Source organism: Sciurus vulgaris, assembly GCF_902686455.1.
Source record: "Sciurus vulgaris genome assembly, chromosome: 4".
NCBI classification, from domain to species: domain Eukaryota; kingdom Metazoa; phylum Chordata; class Mammalia; order Rodentia; family Sciuridae; genus Sciurus; species Sciurus vulgaris.
Window position 1 is genome coordinate 57,159,696 of NC_136464.1, and position 25,772 is coordinate 57,185,467.

The following is a 25,772-nucleotide window of genomic DNA, read 5'->3' on the forward strand; positions in this document are numbered from 1 at the left end:
TAAAAGCATTGAACATTAAAATATTTTGGAGGCCCCTAAAAGAACTGTAGTTCCAGTTCAGTGGCCACTGTATCCGAGGGGGAAGCTGCCCTGGGTGGGGTTGTGGGTGTCTGGCTCAGGCTGAGAAGTGTCCCCGACTTGGGATAAGCTGGAACGTGCCACATGCCTCTGTGGGAAAAGCACCTGGGGCCAGCTGGAGGTGTGGGGTCTGGGTGACTGCATGCTCCTGCCTCCTGGGAAGGGGACAGATGAGCTCCATTTGTGTCCACAGGGATCAATTCTAGCTCAACAGCTTTACTTTGGAAACAAAGAAGCCGAGACTCAGAGGAGGCAGTGATCTGGTTTCCAAAATAACAGAGTGGAGAGAGAGAGAGAGAGAGAGAGAGAGAGAGAGAGAGAGAGAGAGAGAGAGAGAGAGAGAGAGAGAGAGAGAGAGAGAAACACTAGGATTCACTAGGATTGCCCCTGGGGTCTGGGCAGCCTAAGTCAGTGAGCCTGCGTGACCCCCAGGCGGGCAGGGCTCTCTGGAATGCGAAGCCCTCTGATGCAGAGCCTGTGTGTGGACACTTTCAGTTTCCCTTGTGCTGAGTGTGAAGAAAAGATGTCAATATAAAATGCAAAATGTGCACAAGATGGGCGTGTGTGTTGAAGCTCCCAGGGTCTTGGTTGTTTTGGAGCCGTCTGGAAGCACCAATATGTTGTAAAATAGCTAACAATAAACCTGCACGCTGCACCAGAGTAATACCACGTCCTTAAAGCAGGTGTTCTGAGACCTGTATGAGGCAGCCAGCTATGAATGGAAAGCGCTACAACACTTTAAAAAAATATAAAACAACTTCAGCCAAGTCCTATCTGGCCTGCATCTGGTGAATTTTCTAACTATTTGCTGGAGTAGAACAGAGCATAAAGCGAAGCCCCTTCCCTGGCTCGCTTTGTGTGGACCCTCACATTCCCATAAGCCAACAATGTGACCTGCAGTAGCCGGTGGTAGTGAGGGTAGCTCAAAAGACAAAAACAAAACAAACAAAAAATTCCACCAAAACCTAAAAGCACATGGCCCCTTTGTGTTCCTGGAGGTCTGGGGCACAAATGAACCCTCTTGCTTAAATGGCTCTGGGATGAACTTGGGAGATGGTATAATAGACGTTGCCTCATTGAGAACCCTCCCTCTCTCTGCTGGATTTAACATTTCAAAACATTGCTCCATACTTCTGAGGACCCCTGCTTCTGAGATTTCCTGCTTGCACAAGAAAGAGTGTTAAGTGATTAATCAGGATTGTGAATTGCCATGTTTCATTTCTTTTTCTTTTTAATAATGAAAATCCACAAGAGTTTACAATATTCTTAGATACATCTAGTCTGGCAAACATCACGGACCTCCACGTTGATGTGAATCCGCACATAAGCTAGCAGCACCTTGGTGCTGGCTGGCTCCCTTTGGCACTAGAACACAATAATTTATTAAGCTTTGAAACTTAATAAGTGTGCACAAATATCATGCAAACATTAGGGCCGTACTCACAAACAGAAAGTGTATTAGAGACACAGACTTAAACATTTTGTAAACCAAAGGGAAGGGGTTATTTTCTGTACAAAATATGCAGGTTTCTCTCTCTCTCTCTCTCTCTCTCTTTTGATAATCTGTAAGATGTATCATACTTCTGGCATTTTCAAAAAGTGAAAACTGTATAAAAATAAATATTCTATGTACAAAACACACACAGGCCAATCCAAGGTTAGAGGCATCACTGCAAAATAAAACCAAAACAACGTTCAGTTAGTTTCAGGGGGTCTGTGGATGCTTCCTTCCTTGTAGAAAGGGGGTGTACCTCTTTCTAAATTGCATGGGAGCTCTTGATAGGGAAACTGAGGAGTCATAAGCTTCTAGTGGGAAGAAGCTCAGTGGACTTCAAGCACCCTGAGGGTGAGAAACCCCATCTTCACCTTCCTGTCATTTCCCCTGTGCCCACCAGGGGGCACTCTCTGCGCTGTCTTGGAGGCGGGGCTGATTACAGCACGGTCCCAGAGGGAATTCACCGTTTGAATGAACAGGCAAAGGGCCTCCAGTTGCTTCCTAAGGTATCATGGCCCATTATGTTTATTTTTATTTTTTTGCAGTACTGGGGGATGAACCCAGGGATGCTCTACCATTGAGTTACATCATCAGGTCTTTATAATTTTTATTTTGAGACAGGGTCTCCTGTCAGCTGGCCTTGACCTTGCCATCCTCCTTCCTCAGCCTTGAATGTCGCTGGGACCACAAGCCTGTGCCACCATGCTTGGCTCTGTTGTAGTTCTAGATTGTGGCTGTTGTTCCTCTGTTAAGCTCAAGTATTTCTATCTCCTGACTACTGGCAGCAAACTTAAACAAGAAGATCTCTTTTTTAGGGGGCGAACGCCTGGGGGTCTTCCTGGACATACTTCTGACCTGCTTCTGTGACGTTTTAACTAGGTCGTGCTGGAACTGGAGAAGAGGGTGAAGGGTGGTGTGGGTGGCAGATTCTTGGGGAAGCCCTCGAACGTTGGCTTTTTCCTGTCCTTGGTGAGGGGCACTTCGGGTACCCTAGCGAGTGGTATTCAACCTGGGGCATAAGGCCTCCAGGGTTTCACTCCTTTACCCAACCCTGTGAGCCAGTGAGCATGTGAGCATCGTCACAGCACAGGGGACTTATTTGTCTCCTTGTACGTGCGGCTCTGCTGTCCTGGAACAGGACTGGACTAGCTAAGCACGTGCGTGAAGCCGCCCGGCTGCTGCTACCTGTGCCAGGGATGAAGGTGAGCTTTGGGATCTCCAAGCCGGTGGCCTTTAGGTGGGGCATCCTGTCCCTTTGGGAGTGGTGGCTGAGTGGAAAGCTTATGGAAGAGCCGGCTCTATGGCCTCAGGCTGCTTCAATGGTGGCAAAGGCCAAGGCCAGTGCGAATAAGTGAAGTATCATTGTTGGTGGGGATTCTGGGAACCCAGGAGAGGCTGGGCTGCAGATGGCACTTGGGTAGATGCAGGCTCTGAGAGCTGAAGTTCAAGGGGAGGCACAGAGTGGTGAGCCAGGCCATCCAGAGGCATAGAAGTCATGTGAGCTTAGAGTTTAGGCAATGTAGATGTTTTATATCTGGATAAATGCCATTATGTGGCTTAAATGAGCTCATCTGAATGCCATGAGAGCAGGCATTGGTAATCTATTTCAAAACATGGCCTGGAGCTCCTACTTCTGGGTGGCTACATGGAAATTCCATGCATTGGGGCTTGTTGACACCTTAGAAAGCATTTTGAAATGTTCTCTGACGGCAGCAGTGCCTGGGATTTTTAACAGGCACCCTGCCTTTGAAGTAGGGCTTTTTCCCACCCTTGTCTTCCTGCCTCATCTGCAGAAAGACAGAATGGAAACTGCAAACTTTAGGGCACTACTGGGGAGGGGGCAGTACACCTATGTCCCCGAGGCAGCACAAGCCTCTGAGAAGCTTACCTTGTTCCAGCAGCCCTGGACTGGTAAGCCATCTTCACCCTGCAAGGAGAAGGGAAGGAGATCCTCAGACTCAGACCAAGCAAGCAGGGTAGGGGTAAAAAGGACCACAAAACATCCCAGCAACTGATCAGACAGGGCCCACCCACTTTGGCCTATTTCTTCTCTCTACTCGAGGTCAGAACCTTGCAAGGGTATGGCTGATTTTGTTTTGACTTTGACAGATGTGGCTGTTTTTGTTTTGACTTTGACATTGGCTGAGGTCCCATGTACCTGCAGTGTAAGGCACTGTCCTAACCTGTGGGGTCAGCAAGCACAGATGTCCCTGAGTACCCTGAGAGGGCAGTCTCTGCTCTAGCTCTGTAAGGTGCTGGCTGCTCAAGTCACCTAGCACTTGGACCTCAATTTCTTCATCTGCAAAACCTGGGCAAGCAGAGCTATGAAGGCACTGTCCCAGCCCACACACTCTCCCATCTCTTACTTGTCTCTCTAGAAGAGGACATCTAGACAATTCCAAATGATGGTCAGTGGGTGGGCCAGGGTCAGGCAGCCTCAGGGGTATTGCAGCATGACCCAGAGATGCCTTCAGCTAGGGAACAAAGGTTTCTGGTCCCCCCTTAGGCACCGCGGGGTATTTGGGGCAAAATGGTGGAGCAGAGTGGGTAGCAACAGCTCATTGCTGGTGACAACCACGGAGTGCCCTGTAACCTCAGGATGTTCTGTCCACGGTTACAATCTTCCTGAGTCTCTTGGCCTAACGTCCTGGCCTTTCTGGCATGGCCTGGGGAACCTCGACATCTTCTAGAGGCAAGGTGGCCGGGCAGGGGGAGGTGGTGAAGCTGAACCCAGGGCAGGCCCAGGAAGGCAGCCCAGACTCCACGTTTTCAGGCTTCAGGACGGAGACAGAGGTGGACACAGGTTTAGGGGACTGGAGCAAGTGCTCAGTCTTCAGGGAGGGTGGACGGGACTCCTCTGTGCCCTGGGCCCATGTCCCCTACCCATAACCCGCATGGGAGCATCATCACCTGCCATTCGGCAGCGCTGCCCTGACGGGATGCCAAAGTCTCGTTTTCTTGTACTAAAAGTCATGATGGATAGCTCCCCTGTCCCCAGGGTCACAAGAACACAATGCCGGAGGCGGGATGGGGAACAAGAAAGGGAAGCTATGGGCATTCCACAGAAAATTAATAAGCAAATGACACGCGGTTATGGGATGTTATTGGAGAAAACGTCACTGTGGAAATGGTTAAGTACGGATGCCCTTCATTCTCCCCTCTGCGATGGGAGGGGACAGCAGAGGTGCAGCCCACAGTGTCATGGTGACCCTTCGCCCCCTTCTCGGCCCTCCAGGCCACGCTGTGGCACTCTGCACAGGGACTCTGGGCGGGAGCCCAGCCTCTGTGGGCTGCAAGGCATTCCCATTGGGACATGGATGGTCGTGTGGGCACTGGAGGGCCAGCTGGCAGAGAAGGGGAAGCAACGTGCAGGGAGGAGCAGGGCGGCCAGGGTGGTGGTCACAGAGCTGAGGGTTCTCAGATGATGGAGGGGTTGCAGCCCAGGGATGACGCACCATGGTTAAGAACCGCGTCTGCGCGTGCAGGACGGCGGGGTCGGGGAGGGCGCTCCTATGCATGTGTGTCCTTTGCTCGTTTTTTGTCGCACACGCTGGTCCTAAAATGTCCCTAGTGTCCTTCAAGAGGCCTTATCATTACCCATATTTTTCTGAACTATTTTCATTCAAGAATTCCCGAATGACTCCAGGGCGGGGTGAGGCTGGGCATCCACATGAAATCAACTCCAGCGCTCAGCCCTTCTGGGGAGGCGCAGGGCTAGCAGGAACCTCTTGGACCAATCCCCTTGGAATTGAGGGTCACCTTCTTCTCTTGTAGTAAGTTAAGAGGATCACGTGGAGATTCAGAGTGTCCCTGCCTGGAGAGGCACTGGGACAGGTTGGACTGCAGCCTTTTAGCCGGGGTCCTGCTTGGGAGTGGGGTCTCTGGCCGTCTCCCTACCTCCTCCCTGTTCCATCTCCCCCGGACTCTTCAGTGTGAGCCCCTGGAAGATGTGGGATGGGGACCTTAAGTGTGGGTCTTGTAGTGTCTTCAGGGATTTAAATGAGGACAAACGTTTGGGATCTGAACACCTGATTTTGGTGTTCGCCTAGTTCTGATAGTCACTTAGACAATGACCCGACTGGAAGAAGAGGCAGGGTAGCCCCCTTCTCCCCACAGTTCTAGACCGTCTCCGCCTGCCCGTCGTCTAGAAGCAAGTCCACCTGTCCCCTGCCAAACTGCCAGGGGGTGGAATGGCAGGGGAGAGGGGGCCAGGTGTTCAGCCAGCGCACAGGAAGAAAAGAAGTCACAGTTGTAAGGACCCAGCCAGAGGATGCGCTTTTCTGTCTGGGCTCGGTTGGCAGATCTGCCTAGAAGCACTGGGCAACGAGGATCAGATGCAGCCCAAACTGGCCTCAGGGTGAAGCAGACCAGGTACCCCCCCCCCCCAGAGACCCTTGTCATAATTAAGCTTCTCCAGAGACCCTCATCAAAATTGTTCTTATTAACAGAATAGCAGCAAAAATTTCTGCTAAGAACTCAGTGTGGCTTGGAACTTCCTATTTTCTGTAAGGGCCAAGTGCTGTGTCTTGCAAAAGCTAAGTTTGCCCGCTAACTTGATGGTGTACAAGAATTGTTACTTCTGCTTTTTGTGATAAAGACTTGTAAAAACTCTGTCTAGTCTAAAAAAAATGGAACAAAAATCACTTTTCATGTAAACCTTCAAACCCCTCCTCCCACTGGGTATAGAGTTCAAAGAATTTCCAGACTCATGGTCCAGAGATTTTTTTCTTTTAGGCACAAGCTTCCTCTGGACTGCTATAGCCCATAAACCTGCTTCCTGCTAATTCCTCAGGTGTCCACTCTCGTGTGTCCTACATCAAGGGTGGAGGATGCTGGATCAAGGTGATGTGCTGCAGAAGCCGCTGCAGGGGAGGCCAAGAAAACACCCCAGCAAACTTCGCATGCAAGAGGGCAGTACAGCTGGGTGCCCCAGGGTACAGGGCGACCCTTGATGTCTACAGACACCTCAGGAAGTGGGAACTGGGCGGAAGGAACAGGAGTAGGGGGGCACGCAGGTACAAACCACACACGTAGGGAAGCCCAAATTGGCCATGCAGGCAAGAGAGGGTGGTGCCATACCAATGGGCAGGGGGCATCCAGTCCGTCCAGCCCTGGTAACCCCGGCTCCCCTTTCTCTCCTTTAAAACCTCGGTGTCCCTGTTCATGAAACCAACCACGATGATTATTTAGGTCAAGGCTGGCCAACTCCACATGTGGAGTGGAGAGGCGCAGTCCTACCCTGGCCAGGATGCAGGACCCTTGAGGCACCTCAGATAAGGGCAAGATCCTAGCTGATCCCCCATCTCCAAGTTTGCCCTCGGGAGAGTTCACTGTGGGCCTCTGCGCTGGCCCACTCCTCCCTCTATAGACCCCCGCAGAGCAATCGCAGGTAACCTTCAGCTTCAGCCCATCATAATTTTTAGAACCTTGAAAGGCGCTTGGGAAGCCTGGCAGATGCGCCACATATCCTTAGATCCTGGTTCATTTGGACTGGCTTCCCGAGGGGTGTCTTGTCTTCCAATTCGGGTTGTCTGCTTTCTAGGTTTTAGCTGGCTGGCGAGTCTTGCGAGGCTTTGTGGGGAGAAGCCCCTGGTCTGGCCTCATTCTGCCCAGAGTATCAGTGACTCTCGAGAAACGCTAACTCTGGTGTCCTGCATCTTGACCCAGTGGAGATTCAGACAACAAAACTGCTGGCCACAGAAGTGGCCCGAACAAAGAAGGCAAATTCATGACTCCCAAAGGCTACAAGGGCTCCCAAAGCCATACTGGAACCAAGAGCCAAGGCCTCCGCCCCAAATCCCTCTTCTCTTGGTTTCTTCACTTCTGAGCATCAATTGTTCCGCATCTTCAAAGGAAGAGGATTCAAAGGAAAGGGATTTAGCCTTAATTATTTGCAGCTGTGGTTTTAAGGCAACACCAACAGCCACGGGATTCCAAGTGCACATTACTCTGCAGCTCAGTGTCGTCTATTTGCCTTCTTTGTTTCCAGCTTGCAGATCTCAAGAAAAAACCAGAACAATGCAAGTGAGAAATGAAAACATACCAGTGGACAGGGGGCATCTAATCCAGGTGCTCCTTGGTCTCCCTTATCCCCTTTAGGCCCCCTAGATCCTTTCTTCCCCCTTTCCCCCTGTAAGTGATGGTTTAGTTCAAGGGGAAAAAAAAAAAAAAAAAGAACATCAAAACTTTAGGGTCATTCATATGTTAAGGTTAGAGACAGAAAAAACAAATGAAAGAGAAAAGTAGATTCTCTTAATTAGATAGTGTCTCCAGCAGGATGTGGGGTCAATCCCCGCCTCCCTGCTTGAAGCACCTGAGAGTTGGACCCAGGAAGGTGGGGGGGGGGGGCAGGGAGGAAAGGGGGGCCAGAGGCAGGGGCACCTTCAGCCAGAGGTGGTGGGAAGTGGGGACTGAAGATGCTGATGCCCAGAGAGGCTCTGAGATGAACTGGATGATAAAGGGACATCACCTTCCCTCGTTGGAGGGTCCATTTTTGAGGGCCTTCGGGCTGATGACCTTTTGTTCCCATTAGTTTTCAGCCCTCTGATGTTCTACAGGGGCCAAGGTGACTTTAGGTGGAGCCCTGGGTGTGCACCTGCTGGCGTGTGTGAGTGCAGCATGCAGGTCTGTGCTTGTGCCCATAGGTGTGCGTGCGTGTGCACCTGTGTGTGTTCTCAGTGGGGTCCTTCCATCTGGTGTGCGTCTGGTTCACACGGGTGTGCAGTCAGATGGTGTTCTTGTAGACTTTGTTTTGTTATAGACAGCTCTTTGTGGATGGGCATGTTGGTTCAAGGAATTCATTTCTTTCTGAAAAGCTTCAGGAAATGACATCTTTCTAAACTGAGCCCTATTTTTTTCTTTTTACATGTCAGGGTTCATCTAAAGAAGGGCGGCGGGAAATTCTTAAAAGGGAATTATCAAGCAGGGCATGACTGTACATGCCTACAATCTCAGTGACTCAGGAGACTGAGGCAGGAGGATCACAAGTTCAAGACCAGCCTCATCTATTTAGTGAGACTGTCTCAATACAATAAAAAAGGCCGGGGGTGGGGCGGGTGCTGGCTAGGGATGTAGCTCAGGGGCAGAGGCCCCTGGATTCAATCCCTGATAAAAATATATATATAAAAAAAGAATCAACCTTGTAATGAACTTGAATTTGGATTTTCATATGTTGTTTCCTTAAAAGTGGCCAAGTATGTCCCTTGAGAGTCTTCCCAGGAACTCTCTTGGGAAGACTGGTTATTGAATGCTTAGGGATTTGCACAGGGTTTCTCCTGTATGTACATCAGAAGAAAGGCTTGGAATGAGAGCTAAAACTGCCAGTTGTCGGTGTTCTGACTTTGGGAAGCTACACAACCTGAGTCTTGGTTTGGTACCTGTAAAATGGGTACAAAACACCCACTTCAAAGATTTGTTGTGAGATCTTTGTGCATGTTATATGCTTAATAATAATGGCATATTGTGTGTACTCAGTAGGTGATAGTTGCTAATAATAATAATAATGACTACTATTTCCTGATAGTCAATAATAGGAACTAAAGCTGCTGCCAGAGGCAAACCTTGGGGTCAGAGTTTCGTGTCTGCAGTATTCCTGCAGAGGCAAGCTGCATGGTCTTAAATTTGTTAGAAGGAGGTAGACTTTAAAAATACTTCTGATGTTTCCCTGGATTTTTGTAAATTGCCCAAATTTCTTGATTTCAGAGCTTTCTGTAATTGTCACAATGCATTATTCTAAGTGAATTAGAAAATGACATGTGTTTAAAAACCGTGTATGTGCATACTAGGTACAATCCCCTTGGTTCCAGGACACGTCCACCAACAAGAACGTCATAGCATAAACAATTCCCAAATGGTAGATAAGCTCTTTGGATGGGGAAACCCTGGTGTGCTTTGGAGTGTGGGCCCCCATTCTTTTTGAGTCATGAGATCAGTGGGCAAAGCTGCCCAGAGGTGGGAGATTCCAGGCCCTGGATGATTTGCCAGAGGGTAACAGGGTGGATCCTGTGCTCAACTTGATAAGGGTCACTTGGGGGCACCATGTTCTGAGCCTGTAAAGGTGTGGACTAGGAGCTTTGCCTGCATCCTTGCTGTCCCCCAGCTGCAGTAAGAGACGGAAGAAGCCCTGCAGAAGGGATTCTAACTGGTAAGGGGGACAGGGGCACATCAAGTCAAGTGCAGAGATTTTTAAAATAATAGATGTATGAAATTGATTTCAGAGGAAATAAATCACAAGGGGAGAAGGGGAAGGGGGAGTGTGAGAGTCATGGGGCTACAAAGGAGTGGGCTTACCGAGGGAGAAAGACCAGAGTAAAGGAAGAAGCGTGTGTAGGGTGAGAGAGAGCGTGGAGGCGGGGGAGCCGCGACGCGGAGGCTCAGGGAAGTGACACACACACACACACACACACACACACACACACACACACACACACACACACACACACACGCGTGCACACACCCAGGCAGGCAGGTGTCGGGAATGGCAAGCCTCCTGCATGCTCAGACCTTTCCAGTTGGCCGGCCTCAGGCAGCACCTGGCACACCCGTCCTCTCTGAAGACCACGTGGCTGGATTCATGCTACCCTTTGTCTTTGATTTTTTTGATCCTAAACATGACTCTTGGGCCACCTTCACAGAGCTACTTAGAGACAGAGAGGAGGCCCTTAGTGACAGGGTAGAACATTGTTCTGGCTGTCACATGCATCCTTAGCTGGCTCCCTGCCTTGGCCCACCTCTAGGAGGACCTTCTCTCTTTCTTCCATGAATAGGAAGGGCCATAAAGCCACCCTTGGCTGGGGCGCGGGGCAGCATGATGTAAGGTTGCCTTGGTTCCCGGTGAGCTAGAACACATCTCGGATGGGATCTAGGCTGATGAGGGCAGCGCTTGGGGCGGTCTTACAGGGAGGCTCCTCCGGGACGCAGGCAGGGCAGGGCTTTGTACGGTTCTAGTTTCGCCCTCCCAGGTAACAAAGCGACTTCTAAGCAGAACGTTGTCTTAGCCCTCTGGCATTTTACCTGGATTGAAACTCAAGATCCTGAGCTTTCAGGAAGAGAAACAAAACCAAACAAAGCCTGAAGCCCTGCACAGCCTTTATTAGCAGGCATCATTACCAAGTCCTCTCATCTCTCAGAGGGGCGCTGGGCTGTAGAGAGGTGTGGACCAGGAGGCGAGACTCTTGGAGCACTTGTAGTAGCCTGCAAGTGGAATCTCCCGATGAAGAGCAGCTCTCTTGGATGATGTGCCTTCGGTTCTAAACCTGCTCTTTGGAATAAGTCAACCTGTTCTTTCTGGGGGACTCCAAGGAAGCGCGTTGTGCAAATTCACTGATTTCTGAACTTGGCGTAGATTAATTGACACATTCCTAATTTATACATGGAATGGGGACAGTGTTAAACACCAGGAAGGGAAAGGGAAGTATCTTCCCACTGGTTACTGGGGCCTCAGAGGATCATTCAATTACACCAGTTGCTTTGGCATCAGAGCCTCCAGCCGGTCCATCTCCTCCCCCTCCCTCCCTCTGTGACAAGGGTACTTTGCCTGCTCTGCCTGCACCTCTCCAGCAATAACGCTGTTGTCACTTGAAGGTTGCAACCTTCAAGTGGCTCAGTGCCTCAAGCCAACTGAAAGTGTCTTAAGAAATAGGTTTCACAAATGGACTATCATAAAGAAAACCAGAACACTTTAGAAATAAATTAGAAAAGAGGTTAGTATGCCAAGAAGAGGTGGAATGATCACATTTCATAGGGGCCTCAAAGGCTGGCCGTAAGTAGGTCTGCTCGTTCTAGCAGCTTCTAGAATGAGTTTTGCCGCGGACAATCTGGTAGGGGTAGCTCTGTCTGCTTTCTGTTGTTTATAGAATTTGTGGGGGAAATTGAAGTGGTTTTGACCAGCTGCTGATGAGGAACGTTTGAGAATAGAGAAGTGCTCAGTAAACACTTCTTAAAGGGAAGAAAATGGAATTAACTTCTGCCATATATAAACACATATAAATCTGGCACTTTCTGTCCATGAACATGGTATCAGTGTCCAAAGAGCAGCCACAGATCTGGTTTCTGGAATCCTGGTGCTCTGCCCCTAGTTCTCTGGGGACCTCAGTACAGTTTATCATTTTTCTGGGTTGCGTTTCTCCATTAAGCTCTTTCTTCCGTTCCTTCCCTTCTAAGATCCTTGGATTTTTATGATACACTAGAAGATGCCCCTGGGCCTCTAGGGTCCATGGGCAGCCCAGGGAGAAACCCTGTGAAGCAGCAGCAGAGACCTTCTAGAAAGGACCTACAGGTCATCTCTAGGTCAGATATAGTTAAAATGATCGTAGCTGGACCCAAAGGCCCGAGGCTGTGGCACGTGTCATATGCCATCAAGAGGCTGTAGGTGCCATGGACATTCAGTGTGTCCTTGTGAAGATGGCAGGAAAGAAGGGGCCTGGAAAGCACCATTCATTTCATAGTCCTGTCGACTCCAAAACTGTGATATTTTTTCAAAGGTTTGGCTGCTAATGCAGCTGTTGGCTTGTTCTGTGGAATTTACTTTCTTGCTTCCCAGTAGCCTGGAATTCCTGGTAGAACTGTCTCAGAAGGTGAGGACAAGGTAGGAATGAATCTAAAGGTACCATTTAGGGGCCCATTACCAGGACAACATGGAGAGCACTGGACACTTGGCTCTGTGTGGCAATGCTTCTCTGTTGGCCACTCTGATTCAGTGTCCCTGCGAAACGTGGAAATACACACGCTTCAATTTTGGGATTAGGCCCCAGGCTCTCTGCGTGCTGTGGATTACACCCCTTATTATAAAGTCTTTCAATTTAAGTTGATTTATCAGGAGAAGCTGTATTTTCCACGTTGGGTCAGGAATCCCTTGTTGATCATTCCAGCCCTTCGGAAAGATGTTAGTAACCAGAGCTGAAGTGTGGGGCTCAGACTCACCCGGTTCCCTTTGTCCCCGGGTGGTCCATGTAAACCCTGCAATGAATCAGAGAAACAAAGACGCGTTAATGGGAAAGACAGATTGGTCAAAGAGCCATTCCTTCCAGGCTCAGAAAGTGCTGTTCTGACACTTAATTCAGCAGGGACAGGCTTGGGGATCCCCATATTACAGAAGGGGGACAGCGAGCCAGTCCCTCCAGGGACTTGACCTAGAGGCAAATGAGTTTTCTTTTCTCCTCCTCCTCCTTCTTCCTTCTCTTCCTCCTCCTCCTCCTCTTCTTCCTCTTCTTCCTCCTTCTCTTCCTCCTCATCCTCCTCTTCTTCCTCTTCCTCCTCCTCCTCTTCTTCTTCTTCTTCTTCTCCTTCTCCTCCTCCTCCTCCTCCTCTTCCTCCTCCTCTCCTTCTTCCTTCTTCCCCTTCCCCTCTCCCTCCCCCTCCCCCTTCCCCTTCCCCTCTCCCTCCCCCTTCCCCTTCTTAGCACTGGGGATTGGACCCAGGGTGCTTAACCATGGAGCCACCTGCCCATCTTGCTGGTCTTGCTCTCCAGTTGTGCCCTGGCTTGTAGTCATGTTCTTCCAAGATCACTCACATGGATGAGCGGGGGCTTCCGAGGACATGTCGCTGGGCACAGAACACTCTTGGTGGAGGAGTATTCCCTGGCTCTCCTGCCAGGCCCTTGCTAGCAAATGACTTTGCAGTGTTCTCAGACCCTCTTTCAAGGTGCAGAATGCTCTAGCGGAACAGGCAGGAAGGAGACCGGCCCAGACAAGCCTACCCAGCTAACACGCGTTCAACCTTCGATGACGGAAAAAAAATAGAGGTCCTGGCTCTTCTGGTCAGACACTTGACCTTTACAACAAACCAAAAGGTGACTGCACTGCACATGGAAGCTAGGTCCATTCCCTGAGGTCCTGCTCCCCAGGGAAAGTGTCCTTCTGTGCCACAGAGATCTGGATTTGACTCTGCCCCTCCTCAAGGGCAGGGACCATGGCACGTTCACCTGGGAGGCCCCTGTGTCCTTTACAGAGGCTCAAGTAGAAGGGCTTGGGACATTACTGTGTCCCTTGAGATGGGCCACAGGGTTGAGTACCTGGCCCCTGCCAGGGCCCCCCAGAAGTTCTAGCCAACCATAGTTGCCTCTTGGCAGTTTCTTCTGTCATGGAAATAAGACTTGTCCCTTGGCCTGAGATTCGCGCTGGGGTCCTGCACACTGTTTTGACCTTGCTTCTGTGGGGGTGGGGTGTGCAGAGAGAACCGACTCCACTCCACTCACAGGAAGCCCAGCTGCTCCCGTTGGTCCTGTCATCCCTGGGTCTCCTTTGCTGCCCTGAAATGAGAGGAAGAAGCCATGAATCCTCCCTGGGGCAGCACCAGTCTTCCATTACCATTTCCTATTCTGGTGCGGAGTCTGGGAGCCTCTCCAGCCTCCCTAAGGACCCTCTGGAGGCCAGGTCTGCATGCGAGGTGGGGTGCCACTGGTGCAGACTCTGAACCCTCTCATTCTCCCTCCAGCAGTGCCTGTCCCCCAAGGCCCTCTGGGAGGACCGAGCCTTGTCCTGGGGTACTGGTTGGCCTGAGAGAGAAGCAGGGAAGGAGAAAAAGGAGCAGGAAGGTAGCCAAAGAGCTTTGATTTCTGCTCTGAAACCTTGGCGTCATCTTCCAGAGCAGCCATCTCATTTCTGTGTGTGGCAGTGACCTCGGAGAAGCCGGGCCGCTCTGCTGAAGCTGCCCATCCACAGTCAGCAAGTGGGTGGGTGGAGAGAAGGGAGCTGCTCATGCAGGCAGAGAAGCCAACAGGCGCCCCCGGGGACCAGCCTGCCCAGCCCTGAGAGTGTGGAAACAGGGGCTTCCTGGGAGCAGCTGGCGCAGGAAGGCAGGTGGCTCTCCTGCACCATGGAGTCCGCCGCACCTCATCTCTCACACACCCTCTCCACATGGGATGGGGCTGGACCACTCATCTCAGTGACTGCGGGAACTGTGCCTGACACCCTGGCCTTCTGACAGCCTGACGTCCTCCAGGGACTTTCTAAGCACCACACTCTTCTGTGCCATTTCCCTTCATCATTATGAAATTTTGGCATGTGTAGCCTTAACAGCCCTGGGGCCTTGCCAGACTGAAGCATGACAGATGACAGGTGATTAGAAACCAAAGTGGAGGGAGCGTCCCCCTTGTCTGTCTCTCCCGGCACTCCATGGGCTCTCCTCCCCGAGGCCCACCGGCTCCCTCAGGCTGCTGGGAGAGTGAGCAGGAGCCATGGCCGAAGGACGCCATGGTGGCCGAGTCCCCCGCGGCTGTTGTGGTGACCCTAATAGGCACTGAGACTGAGGAAGGGTGGCCCAACCCCTCCCTCCTGCCGCCTGGGCTCCCAGCCCACCCAGCTCTCACCCTCTCGCCCTTTGGTCCAGCTGGGCCTGGAACTCCAATTGGTCCTGGAGTACCCTGAGGAGGCGAAAGAAAGAAGACTTGAGGCGTCGGGCACTGGGAGCCCTGGAGTCCTGCCTCCCAGCTGGAGATGAGCAAGGGCCCAGGCCCAGTTTTCAGGGTTGGCGAGGCCAGGCTTGTTTGGGGTGGTCATTAGAGGGGCCATTTCTGATCCTTTTGGAGGCCTTGGAGGAAAGAGCGCTGGCCCCTGCCTCAGAGCCCCATTTGGGGAATGAGACCCTTCTATGTCACAGCTGAGCTTGCCAAGGCTGAAAATGGCAGAATGGTTGCTGAGTTTGCTCCCAGAAGCACTTGGAGGGAAGTGACCCTGTCCCAGGGGCGGGGCCTAGGGTGGGCACCCCTTTGCTGTCGCAGCTTCGCATGCAGCAGGAGGGTCTTCATGCCACAGAGACCAATGCAGACACGCACACAGAGGCAGGTGCGAGGGGACCATTCGGCAGACCTGTCCCTGGCCTCGGCTTCGGACCCCACCCCTGAGTCCTCCGAACAGACTGGATTGGAGGGGTTAGTTAGGGTGCCTTGGGAGCCTGCACCACGGGGGGCCTGCAGAGAGGCGGGTCATGACCTCTCTAACTCAGGGCGCTGGGGAGCTGGGGCTGGAGCCCCCGTGGCTGCACTGCTTGGAGCTGGAGCCGGGCTTCCTGGGCATCATCAGACACCTTCCCCTGCTTCCCAGCTGCAGCTGGACTGACCGAGCCTCTATTTCACAGTCTCCCTTCTCTCTGCCTCACTGTCTCACTCAGGCAAGGACGTGGGGCTTGGGTTGGACCCAGGGGCAACTTCTGGGGCTCTGAATGTAGCCAGGAAAGGAGGGCCTTAAGCAAGTAGGAAAATGCTGATTTTCTCCACAAGAGGAAAAGCCACTAGGTCCGCTCAGTGCCTGATTTGCAACTCTGAGGAACAATGGAGGCCACGGGCATCTGTCACCGAAGAACTGCAAAGGTCACCGTCCAGATCAGGGTGATAGCTCAGAACAGGGTTTGGGGTCCTGGGGCCAGGCTCCAGCCCTGCCTCAGGACCTGCAGACTTCCCTATTGGAGCGGTTCTGAAGCCTGTCTGGGGGGGCAGTTTCCCCTCTGTAAACTGAAGAGGGTAACCTAAGGGTCTGCTCCCAGGCCAGCATCAGGTCTAGATGTGGGAACGCTGTACCTGACACTAGCAAATGCCCCTTCCTACAGGGGTAGTCAATTTGGCAGGGCTGGATTCTTTTTTCCCCAGAACATTCTCCTTCAAGGTTGTGATAAAGCAAATAAAGCCTGAGGTCAGAGAGGACAGAGGGCTTGCACTGCTTCCGCCTGCCCGAGAGGGAAGGATGAGCAGCCCAGGCGGCGTCACAGTTTCTCTGCCAACATCCTCAGCTCTACCGGCAGCCCTGACCGGGCACTTGGGACTGGTGTGCTCTGTGAGGACGCTGGACAGGAGGGGGCTGTGGTGGAGGAGCCTGGAGAACAGGCACAGCTTGGTGAACTGGGGTGCCAACTCCACCAATGCACAGGGGCTCTGAAGACAAGTGGCCTCTTGGGCTTGCTGTGTCCATGTCACCTTCTCTTTTCTGAGGGGGGATGGCTACCAGGATGTTGCCTAGGTTGGCCTCAAACTCATGGGCTCAGGGCTTCTCCCGCCCCAGCCTGGGTGGGCACCTCCGCCCTGGCTCACCTCCTCAGAGGCTGGCACAGGGCGGGCATTCATTAAGTCCAGGCTCTGATAGGGTCACCTGTGACCCTCCTCCCCCTGAAGGCTCTAAGCTGCTTCTGGCATCAGCTGAGTCCCCCCACCAGACCCCTGGGAAGGTCAGCATCCCTCTGTCCTGTATGCCATCCTCTCCTCCGTAAACGGACCCTGCAAGCTCTCTTCTCTCTCGAGCGCCACCCCGCCAGCTCAGCAGAAGCTCATCTTCCGGGAGGACACAGGCCTGTGAGCCTTGAAAGCACCGTGCAAGGCAAAGCTGGGACTCGCGGGCTGGAAGGGGCCCGGCCCACGCGCAGCTCCGGGGGGGCTCCTGAGCAGGGAAGCCCAGCCTCCCGGCCTGGATCACCAGTGATTCCACCCCCAGGAGCGGTACCCTGTGTCAGCCAGGAGCACCACAGCTCTGATGACCTCGCAGGGTGTTCGGGGAGGGGGCCGGAAGGACACTTCAGTTGTCTGGTACGAGCACAAGTGCTGGGCCTTTCTGGTCAGGAGTGAGAGATGCCCGTTGTCTGGAATTATGAGGAATGGAGAGGTGGGGCTGGGGGACCCCGCCCACTCTGTAGTAAGTCCCTCTGCTGGACTGCAGAGCGACTGTGGTGTCACTGGCAGAGGTGTGGGTAAACATGCCCATGGGACACTGAGCTGGGACAGGCCTCTGTGCTCCTCCAGGCTGGCCTGTCCTCACCCTTCCACGCCATTGCCCCCCACCTCGCTGGTGGCTTCACAGGACTGGGAAGCCCTCATGGGCAGACAGGAGATGGACAGAGCCACAGCGTGAAGACGACACAGAGTGACGGGCACATGCAGACACCACCGTGCCCCAGGAGGAGTCAGGGTCCGAAGCCCCCGGGTGAGCTTGCGTCCCGTCAAGGTCAGGGTCATGCTGTGGGAGCAGCCTCCCGGGCCGACACCTGACAGGTTTGGGGCTCCCGGGTGCAGACTATGGACAGGGGAATTCAAACGGAAGCCAGGCTCTCTGATGCAGAGGCCTGGAAGAGCTCTTCTGCACTCGACGTGGATGGGACCTTTCTACTGGTCATGGAGGGACAAGGTGTGACTCACGGGGGAGACAAGGCCACAGTGGGACAGACGAGAGGGATCACAGGCTAGGCATGGGGTGGGGCGGGGTGAGGGGTAACAGAGAAGTGACACTCACCGGTGGCCCAGGCCTGCCGTCCAAACCTGAAGCTCCCTGGACGAAGGGCACAGTTTGACCAAAAGAAGGGGGAGGGAGGTGTTGGGGGGAGAGAAAGGGGACAACAGGGAGGGGAGAGGTGAGTAGAGCGGTGACTGTGGACAGACACAAATGCTGGCACTCCAACACGACGACGGGAGGACAAGCTGGGAACAGGGAGCGGCATTCACACGGAGACCAGCGAAAGCATGGAGACACTGGGCTGTGGCCGGCGGAGAGCGGGCCGGACAGAGACCAGGCCAGGGGCTGCTCAGGTCCTCCGCACCCCGCCCCCTCTCTCCTCCCACCCCTCAGGGCCCCTCTCTCCAGGGCGGTCAGTGCTCCAGGGAAAGGGATTCAGAACAGAATTCCTGGAGAGGCTTTTGGAAGCCATTCTTCCCAGGATGGGCTTCATTAGGGGGGACACAGAGGGGGCCCAGGTCAGGGGGTCTTCCCAGCCTCTTTTGCAAATCTATTGAGATCAGACCCCCTTCCCCAACCCCCAGGGACTCAGCTCTGAGTTCCAGCACATGGTTTTTTTTGTAGCAGGGATTGAACCCAGGGGTGCTTAACCACTGAGCCAACCCCCCAGCCCTTTTAAAAAATATTTTAAGACAGGGTCTCACTGAGTTGCTTAGGGCCTCGCTGAGTTGCTGAGGCTGGCTTTGAACTCCTGATCCTCCTGCCTTAGCCTCCTGAGCTGCTGGGATTTCAGGCGGGTGCCACTACACCTGGCTCTAGTGCATTGCTCTGAATCTCAGGTGGGAGCTGGCCTACTTCTACTTTAGCCTGGTGGGAGGAGTTGGCCCTGTGACGATAGTGTCTGATGGGTCCCTGGCACTTAAGAGTTTGCAAAAACTTGACCCAAACTCAATCCATCCTTATGCTCCCAAACTAGAACCCTTTTATAGAAAATGCTGACTGGATCATAGGCCTAAGTCACATGTCCCCAGTGGCAAGTGGGTGGGCAGATGGGCTGCTGCTCAGAGCCCTCTGCTCTGCAGCCACCTCACTCTTTGCGGACCAGGGATCCATGGCTGGATGGAGCTGTCACTTCAATGCTAGGCTATGCAGCTGTCCCTGTGATCCACCTAGGAAAACTGGGGGCCATTCTCTGAGGAATCCAGTGTGACAAGCCAGGAAGGAAGGAGGCTGTGGGGGGTTGGTAGTTAAGGGCTGAGTTCTTGGAAATTGCTTCCAGTGGGGCCTCAACTCAGCATTTTTTTTTGGAGGGGACTGAACCCAGGGTCACTTAAAAATCCCCAGCCCTCTATATTTTGTTTTAAATTTTGAGACAGGGTCCCCCTAAGTTGTTTAGGGCCTTGCCAACTTGCTGAGGCTGGCTTTGAACTTGCAATCCTCCTGCCTCAGCCTCCCAAGCCACTGGGATTACAGGTGTGCGCCACCATGCTGGGGGCTTCAACCTCGGGATTTTAAAGTTGGAGGGAAACCCACAGAGAAGGGTGAAAAACGATTCTCCCAGTTGGATAGAAGGATTCTACAGGGACTTGGGACTGACCTTGACTCAGGCCAGAACTGAGGTCCTCAACTCCAGCATATAGCATCCCTTGGAGTGAAGTTACATAATACGGAGGCTCAGACTCCCCCTGGCCCGACACAACCTGTCTCCATGAGTGGGTCTGGGTGACGGTACGATGACTCAGTGGGCCGCGGCACTGAGGACCACTTATGAAGTGCAAATGGGGAGGAGCTCAATAGGATATGGGTGGAGGAACAGGCTGCGCTCACTGCAGTCGGAAACCAACCGGAGCTAAGAGCCAGTTACTGTGTCTTTGCAGAGGCCGGGAGCAGAGGACACGCACACCTCAAAGTTCAGGCCTTATGCGGGCCTGCGGTGTGGCAAAAAAAGTTTGATCTAATGTTAGAAAATGGGGAGATTTCACCCAAAATCCTGGATGTCCAGCTTCCTTTGAAAAACTGGAAGATCCTGAAATGCTCCTTCCTCCCAGGCAACTGTCTGCTGAGCCCAGAAAGGGCTGCTCCCCAGGGGAAGGGCATTGTGGGTCTGGGGTTCCACAGGTGCCATGACACCCCACTGACCCCTGCAGTCCCTGGGTCTTGCCATTTGGAATACACTTGTTCTCAGTTCAGTTTTCTTAAGTTGGGAAGGGGATTTCTCTGACCCACGGCTCTACTGAATGTTGAAGAATTAAACAGAGACGGGACTTTGTCCTTCACCTGGCACTTTCTTTGTTTCTGTTACCTGTGTGGTGGCCGTGCCATTGGCATGCCAATCTCTGACTGAATTCTCCAACATTCTCTCGGGTGGTCAGGGCCATGAGGGTGGACAAGGGGAGGTCTGTGGCTGGGGGGAAGGAAGGTGCATCCATGGGAAGGTGTACTTAGTCATTCCGGACACAGCTTGCGACAGGGGAAAATGTCTGCTGAAGTCATTAGTTTTCTGTAGCACGACAGGCAAGTCAGCTTCTTAAATAACCTTGTGCTTGTTGCATAAAGAGGCTGTAATTACACCTTTCGTTTTGCTGTCCAGTGGCTGAGAGTAGCGGAACCAGAGCGGAAGTGGCTGCCCGTTGTTCTCTGTGGTTTACTGGGATGGGGATGGAGAAGTCTGAGTGGCTGAGAGGAGTCCCTTTGCAAGGCTGTGACTTCAGTGGAGAAGCAGCCTTTGGCCCAACCTGGCCACCAACCTCACATGTGACCTCAGGTGTCCATCAGTAAAATGATGAGATGGATTACTAAAGTCACTTCCAGCTCTTGAAAAAAAAGCTCAGAGTGCCAATCTCAGTGGACTGCGACGTGATCACCAGGACACACTGAGGTGTAAAAGGCCATCGGGCCACTGGAGTTGAGAGTGCAGGGACTCATCTGGCCCAGGCCCTACTTCCAGACAGGATGGTTCCTTCTGAGCAGCCCTCACCAGGAACGGGCCTCGAGCCCTAGGCAGGCTGGGACCAGAGCTCTCTGGAGCCTGGGGTACTAGTGGCCTTAACTTGCTGGGACCCTGACTTTTCACATGCTGTGATGTGGCTAGTGCTTAAGAGGAGAAAGCAGGGGTTCTCTTGGGGGTCCTTCTGGGACAATGGGTAGGATGAAGACTATCCCTCCCATGGTCCTGCTCTTCCCGAACTCTCCAAGCTTGACTCCCAAAGAGCAGACGCAGATGGCCCCGCAACAGGCACAAACCAGTTCTAGGGCTGGTCTCAGGCCACTTTGTCTCTCCCCTGGACTTGCCGTGGGGTGGGGCCTTGTCTTATTTAGCTTCACACTTCCCAGAACCTACAAGGAGGCCCTCGGAAAGAGAATCAGAGCCTGTGGTTTTGCCCAGGTGGGAAAGGAAGGCCACTGGGAGCTCTGGAACAAACGCTCGGGACTCGAGAACCTGGAGTTTCCCAGTGGCCTTCTCCCAGGGCCCTGCCCACCCATTCCTGGCCCCGTCAGGGCCACCCAGCTGGGCTCCTCACAGCAGCCTCGCTGGCTCTGAGATACTTACGGGTAAGCCCAGAGGCCCTCGGTCTCCTTTTTCTCCCTGGGCTCCCTTCTCTCCTTTTGCTCCATCTAGTCCTGCTTCTCCCTGGAGGAGAAGGAGACAAGAGGAGGTCACTGAAGGGCATGTCGTGGACAACCCATTCTTGCATCTTTGAGTTTGGAGACAGGGGTGGGGTTTGTAGAGGCGGGAGGAGGTGGAGGTGGCTGGACCATAGGTGGCAGGCTGGAGACTCCAAGAGTCCCTGGTCTCTGCCCCAGCATCCCCTGGTGACACCAAGTTCCCCAAAGGGAAATGGGATGCGTGGAGTGGAGGCAATGCACAAGACAGTTCCAGGTCAGGCTTTGACATAGGTGACCCTTTGCAGTGCAGGAACACTGGGACCCTGCAGGATCGGCTGGCAGACGCCTGGAATTCCACCACCAGAGCACCAAGGCTCATGGACTAGTTGGGAGAAGAAACTTCCCCAAAGACCCTTGCAGGATGCTCTGCAGGGAGCACGGACTGTTGTCATGCCAACAGCCTCCAGCCTCCCTATTCATTTGAAATGCTTTGGAGGCAACTGAATAAACTGAGCCAGTGGGCTCAGACCTGGGGAGGAGTCCCACACTGCACTGCATCTGTCTTCCTCCTCTACTTGAGGGTGAGTGGATAGTATGGGGCAGGAGAAATGGAAACCGATCTCACCATTTGCTAAGGATCTAGCCTGTCACTTTGTATGCATGAATGGGAAAATCCTGCCTCCAGAGCATGTCAGTGCTGGATGCTGATGGCACCCCACTGGCTGGAGTGTCACATGTTGCCACTTAGGGAGAAGGGTTGGCTGGGCCTTTGAAGCGCTTTCCCTCTTCTCTGCTCTCACTGATGCAACCCCTCCCCGACCCTGGCCCAGCCCGCCAGGTAACCTCTTCTCACCTTTGGTCCAGGAACACCTTGGAGCCCCTGCATTTGGAATCAAAACAAGGTGCATTAGAGTTGCATCTCTAGTTAACTTCCTGTCCTCAGGCTGGACCCCAGAAGAGGAAGGGTTTCGGGTGCAGTGTGATCTAGAGCCTCTGCCCACAATAGGCAGAAGGGAATGTCAAGAGAGGTCGTGCGTGGGGCTTCCTGGGGTGGAGTCTGAGTCAGCCTTTTCCAGCCAGGAGCCAACAGAAAAAACCCTGTGGCCCCCATGGGAACATTGAGGAAAGAGAACAGAAACTGAATCAATTAACATATGAAAAGCACTTAGAATAGTATCTGGCAATAGTAAGTTTAAATAAGTGTTGGTTAGTATCATCGTTATTATTTTGGGGTGGGGATACTGGGGATTGAACTCAGGGGAACTTGACCACTGGGCCACATCCCCAGCCCTATTTTATATTTTATTTAGAGACAAGGTCTCACTGAGTTGCTAAGCGCCTCGCTATTGCTGAGGCTGGCTTTGAACTCAGATCCTCCTTCCTTAGCCTCCGGAGCCACTGGGATTACAGGCATGGGATTACCCTGCCCGGCGATTAGTCTCTATTGCTGCTACTACTTCTACAATGACAACAAGTGACACAGAACCATGCAGGGATACAGACTGGCATTTGTTGGCTCGGGGTGCTTGGCGACACTCTAGGTATGATGCAAAGGGGTCCCACAGTTACATTTCTGTAACTGCAGGAAGGCCAATCCAGTGGGGCTGGTTTTAATGGGTCACTTTTTATTTCAATCCAGTTTTCTTGCCAGTTGGATAACAGGAAGGAGGAAGAGGAAGAAGAGATGTTGGATGGCAAAGAGTTATGCAAATGTCAGGCACAGCTTAGTGGCAAAGTCAGCCCAGGGCTGCCACACCAGTTAAGTTTCCAGGACCCAGGCCATGCCCAGGCTCTTCAGTGTCATTGGGATGCCCTGTCTAATATGGGAGGGAAGAGGAGTAGGGACTGCCCGGGAGGTGGTGGTGGCGGCTAGGGACCTGACCACGCTGGACTGAAATTCTGTCAACAGCATTCCGTACTTACCGGAGGTCCAGGAGGCCCCTCTGGCCCTGGTGGCCCAGGAACCTGGAAGCCAAAGGAAATCCCAGTTACACACCAGGTAGTCCTCCCTCCTGACATGGCCCAGGGTCTGTGGAGGACTGCAAGGCCATAGGAGGACAGGGCTGCTCACTGGAGGTCAGCCCAGCATAGTGTCCCAAAAGAAGACTTAGGACAAGTCAGCAACTCATAGCAACCCATTGGCCTACATGGTGTTGCCAAAAATTGCCAGGAAATGTCCCTAAAATATCCATTCTTCCATATTTTCTTGAAACCCTGGAAAATCTCATTAAACTGTGTTCACGCCATGTTCACCATGGCAACAGTGCTTGACAACTCTCCTGGGAGGAGCAAGAGCGTTTCCCTCCACGTGGGGCATGACATCCTGGCCTGGTCTCCACAGGCATTTGAATTTGAGGTCCTTTGCTTCGAGGAGCAGAGATAGCTTATCTGGAATGGGGAGAATGAGATGTTTCTGAAGGATACTCCTCAAGTCCCCCAGGTGGGTAACAGAAAGTCTAGGGACTATGGATCCCATTTCCCCCAAGGGCAGGTTGCAGCGGAGTGGTTCAGCCTGGATGGTGAAGATGGAGGAGCCCAGGCTACCTTCTCCTCCACAGAGATGGTGCCCACTGCAGAGTCTGTCTCTGATGAAGATGGACCCTCATTGTCTAGGGTCAGCCACTGCTTGCCCCTTTCTGAGCTGGGCACCCCACCCCTCTGCTTTAAGGTTCTCCGTGGATGCCTCACCTTTGCCAGAGATAGAATCACCTAGAATGCCACCGGGTTGAAGATCCTCTGCCAGGCACGCTGCACTGGGCAGACAGGCAGACCTCTAATGTCCCCGTGCTCCCTTGGACCTATGGGCTTTTCATTCAGCTTCTTCCTAGTCTCCTTGTAGAGAATACAATCTTTGGAAACTACCTTTTTAGAAGAAGTTTATATTGCATGCTGGGGTTGTGGCTCAGTGGGAGAGCGCTTGCCTAGCACGTGTGAGGCACTGGGTTCGATCCTCAGCACTGCATATAAATAAATGAATAAAATAAAAAAGGCTATCAACATCTAAAAAATATTTAAAAAGTTTACCTTGTTTTCTTACTATAAATACTACACGAATGTGATTATGGTAGTGTTATACAAATCCCCACATGCATTAAAATTCACAGAATTTTGCATGCTCCCCCAAATCCAATTTTACCTGAACAATCCTTTAAAAAATAAAAGTTTAAATGTAATGCAAATTCCTTAAAATAGCTGATGAATTTAAGCAAATTGAAAGAAAGGAAGAAAAAAAGAAAGAAAGAAATCTTTGGTTTACCTAGCTGAGAAGCACTGCTAATATTTTTTTAAAAATCTCCTTACACTTTTTGTGTTGCAGAATGTGTAGTTGGATGTATGTACATACTCGTGATGATATATAAATATATTAATATAATTGGGTTTTCTGCTTCTTTCCACTTAACATGGAACCCATTTCTCCTGAATGGAAACGAGTATCAGGTAGCCAGGGCTAGTAGCAGTACTGTCACCAGGAGAGCTCTCAGACATGGCGGCTACTATCACTACTAGTATTGTTAGCCTAAGTTATCCAATCCTTTTCTTCTTGTTAAACATGGGATGTTTCCAGTTTTTACTTTAAATACTTGTGGGAAGAATGTTTTTGTGTATGATGCTCTTCCCGGGTTCAGGCTCACTTCTTCAGGAGGCTGTCCATTTCTAAGTCACATACATAGATATGATCAGGTCTATTTCACTAAATTCAGATGGGGCTGGTGACAGGGTAGGAACCTCACAGAGGAGTGAGGAGGCTTGGTGGCCTGTCCCTTTGCTCTGAGGGGTTTCTTGATTGCCCAGGCTTTCCCACCACATGTCTTCTCCCTCAGGAACCTAGACCTCTGTGGCTTTCCCCCAAGTCCAAGAGGGACCCAGTTCTCTCCCATCTTCTGACATCCTGGCCTCTGCCCTGACCTCCTCTCACGTAGCTATCGCAGTTCTCAGAGAATTGCGCCTCTCTGGGAAGTTTCCTCCAAAATTTGAGGCAAACTCCTATGACGTCGTTAAGACCCAACCTGAGATGCTCGCCTGGTTCTCTGAGGGGCTGCCACTCTAGTGCCCATTACTGGGGACGGTGGGCCGCCTGCGGGACAGCTCTGTTTACTTTCCTATCTGTAGACTCTCAGCAGGACAGAAACTTGGCAGGGACTCTGAACACCGGAGAGGCGCTGACTAGGGGGAGATAGCCGAGCAGCTCTGAGGCTCCGCGCCCGGCTGGGGGGCTGCTCTGGAAGCCCAGCAAGCGCTCCGCCTCCTGCCCTTCTCCTGTTAAGCAGCTGTGAGTTTCACCCTCGAGCACAGAGATGCTGGGCATCCTGGAGAGTCTGTCCTTACTGATGAGGACTCTGTCAAATCATTGCCTATGCCACAAAAGGAAGAGCAGGCACGACCTACCTCTGCTCCTGGGTCCCCCTTCTCCCCGGCTTCTCCTTTCTCTCCCTGTGGGCACAAGA

At 52.4% G+C, this 25,772-nt stretch overlaps 1 protein-coding gene across 2 annotated transcripts in view; it reads right to left on the reverse strand.

The window, feature by feature from the left end:
* Positions 1 to 918: 918 nt before the first annotated feature.
* Positions 919 to 25,772, reverse strand: part of COL13A1 (collagen type XIII alpha 1 chain) — a 141,825-nt gene continuing 116,971 nt past the window's right edge. The window contains exons 32-41 of one of the 2 annotated variants that reach the window (XM_079135786.1): positions 25,714 to 25,758; positions 23,251 to 23,292; positions 22,181 to 22,207; positions 21,272 to 21,352; positions 14,880 to 14,933; positions 13,767 to 13,820; positions 12,494 to 12,529; positions 7,617 to 7,703; positions 3,462 to 3,500; positions 919 to 1,748 (exon numbers count right to left, since the gene is read on the reverse strand). In XM_079135786.1, coding sequence (XP_078991912.1) covers positions 1,746 to 1,748; positions 3,462 to 3,500; positions 7,617 to 7,703; positions 12,494 to 12,529; positions 13,767 to 13,820; positions 14,880 to 14,933; positions 21,272 to 21,352; positions 22,181 to 22,207; positions 23,251 to 23,292; positions 25,714 to 25,758 — 468 coding nt within the window. In that variant the 3' untranslated portion in view covers positions 919 to 1,745. Of the gene's footprint in view, positions 1,749 to 3,461; positions 3,501 to 5,724; positions 6,731 to 7,616; positions 7,704 to 12,493; positions 12,530 to 13,766; positions 13,821 to 14,879; positions 14,934 to 17,781; positions 17,818 to 21,271; positions 21,353 to 22,180; positions 22,208 to 23,250; positions 23,293 to 25,713; positions 25,759 to 25,772 lie in introns of those variants that run through there. The other variant, XM_079135785.1, reaches the window with a different exon arrangement.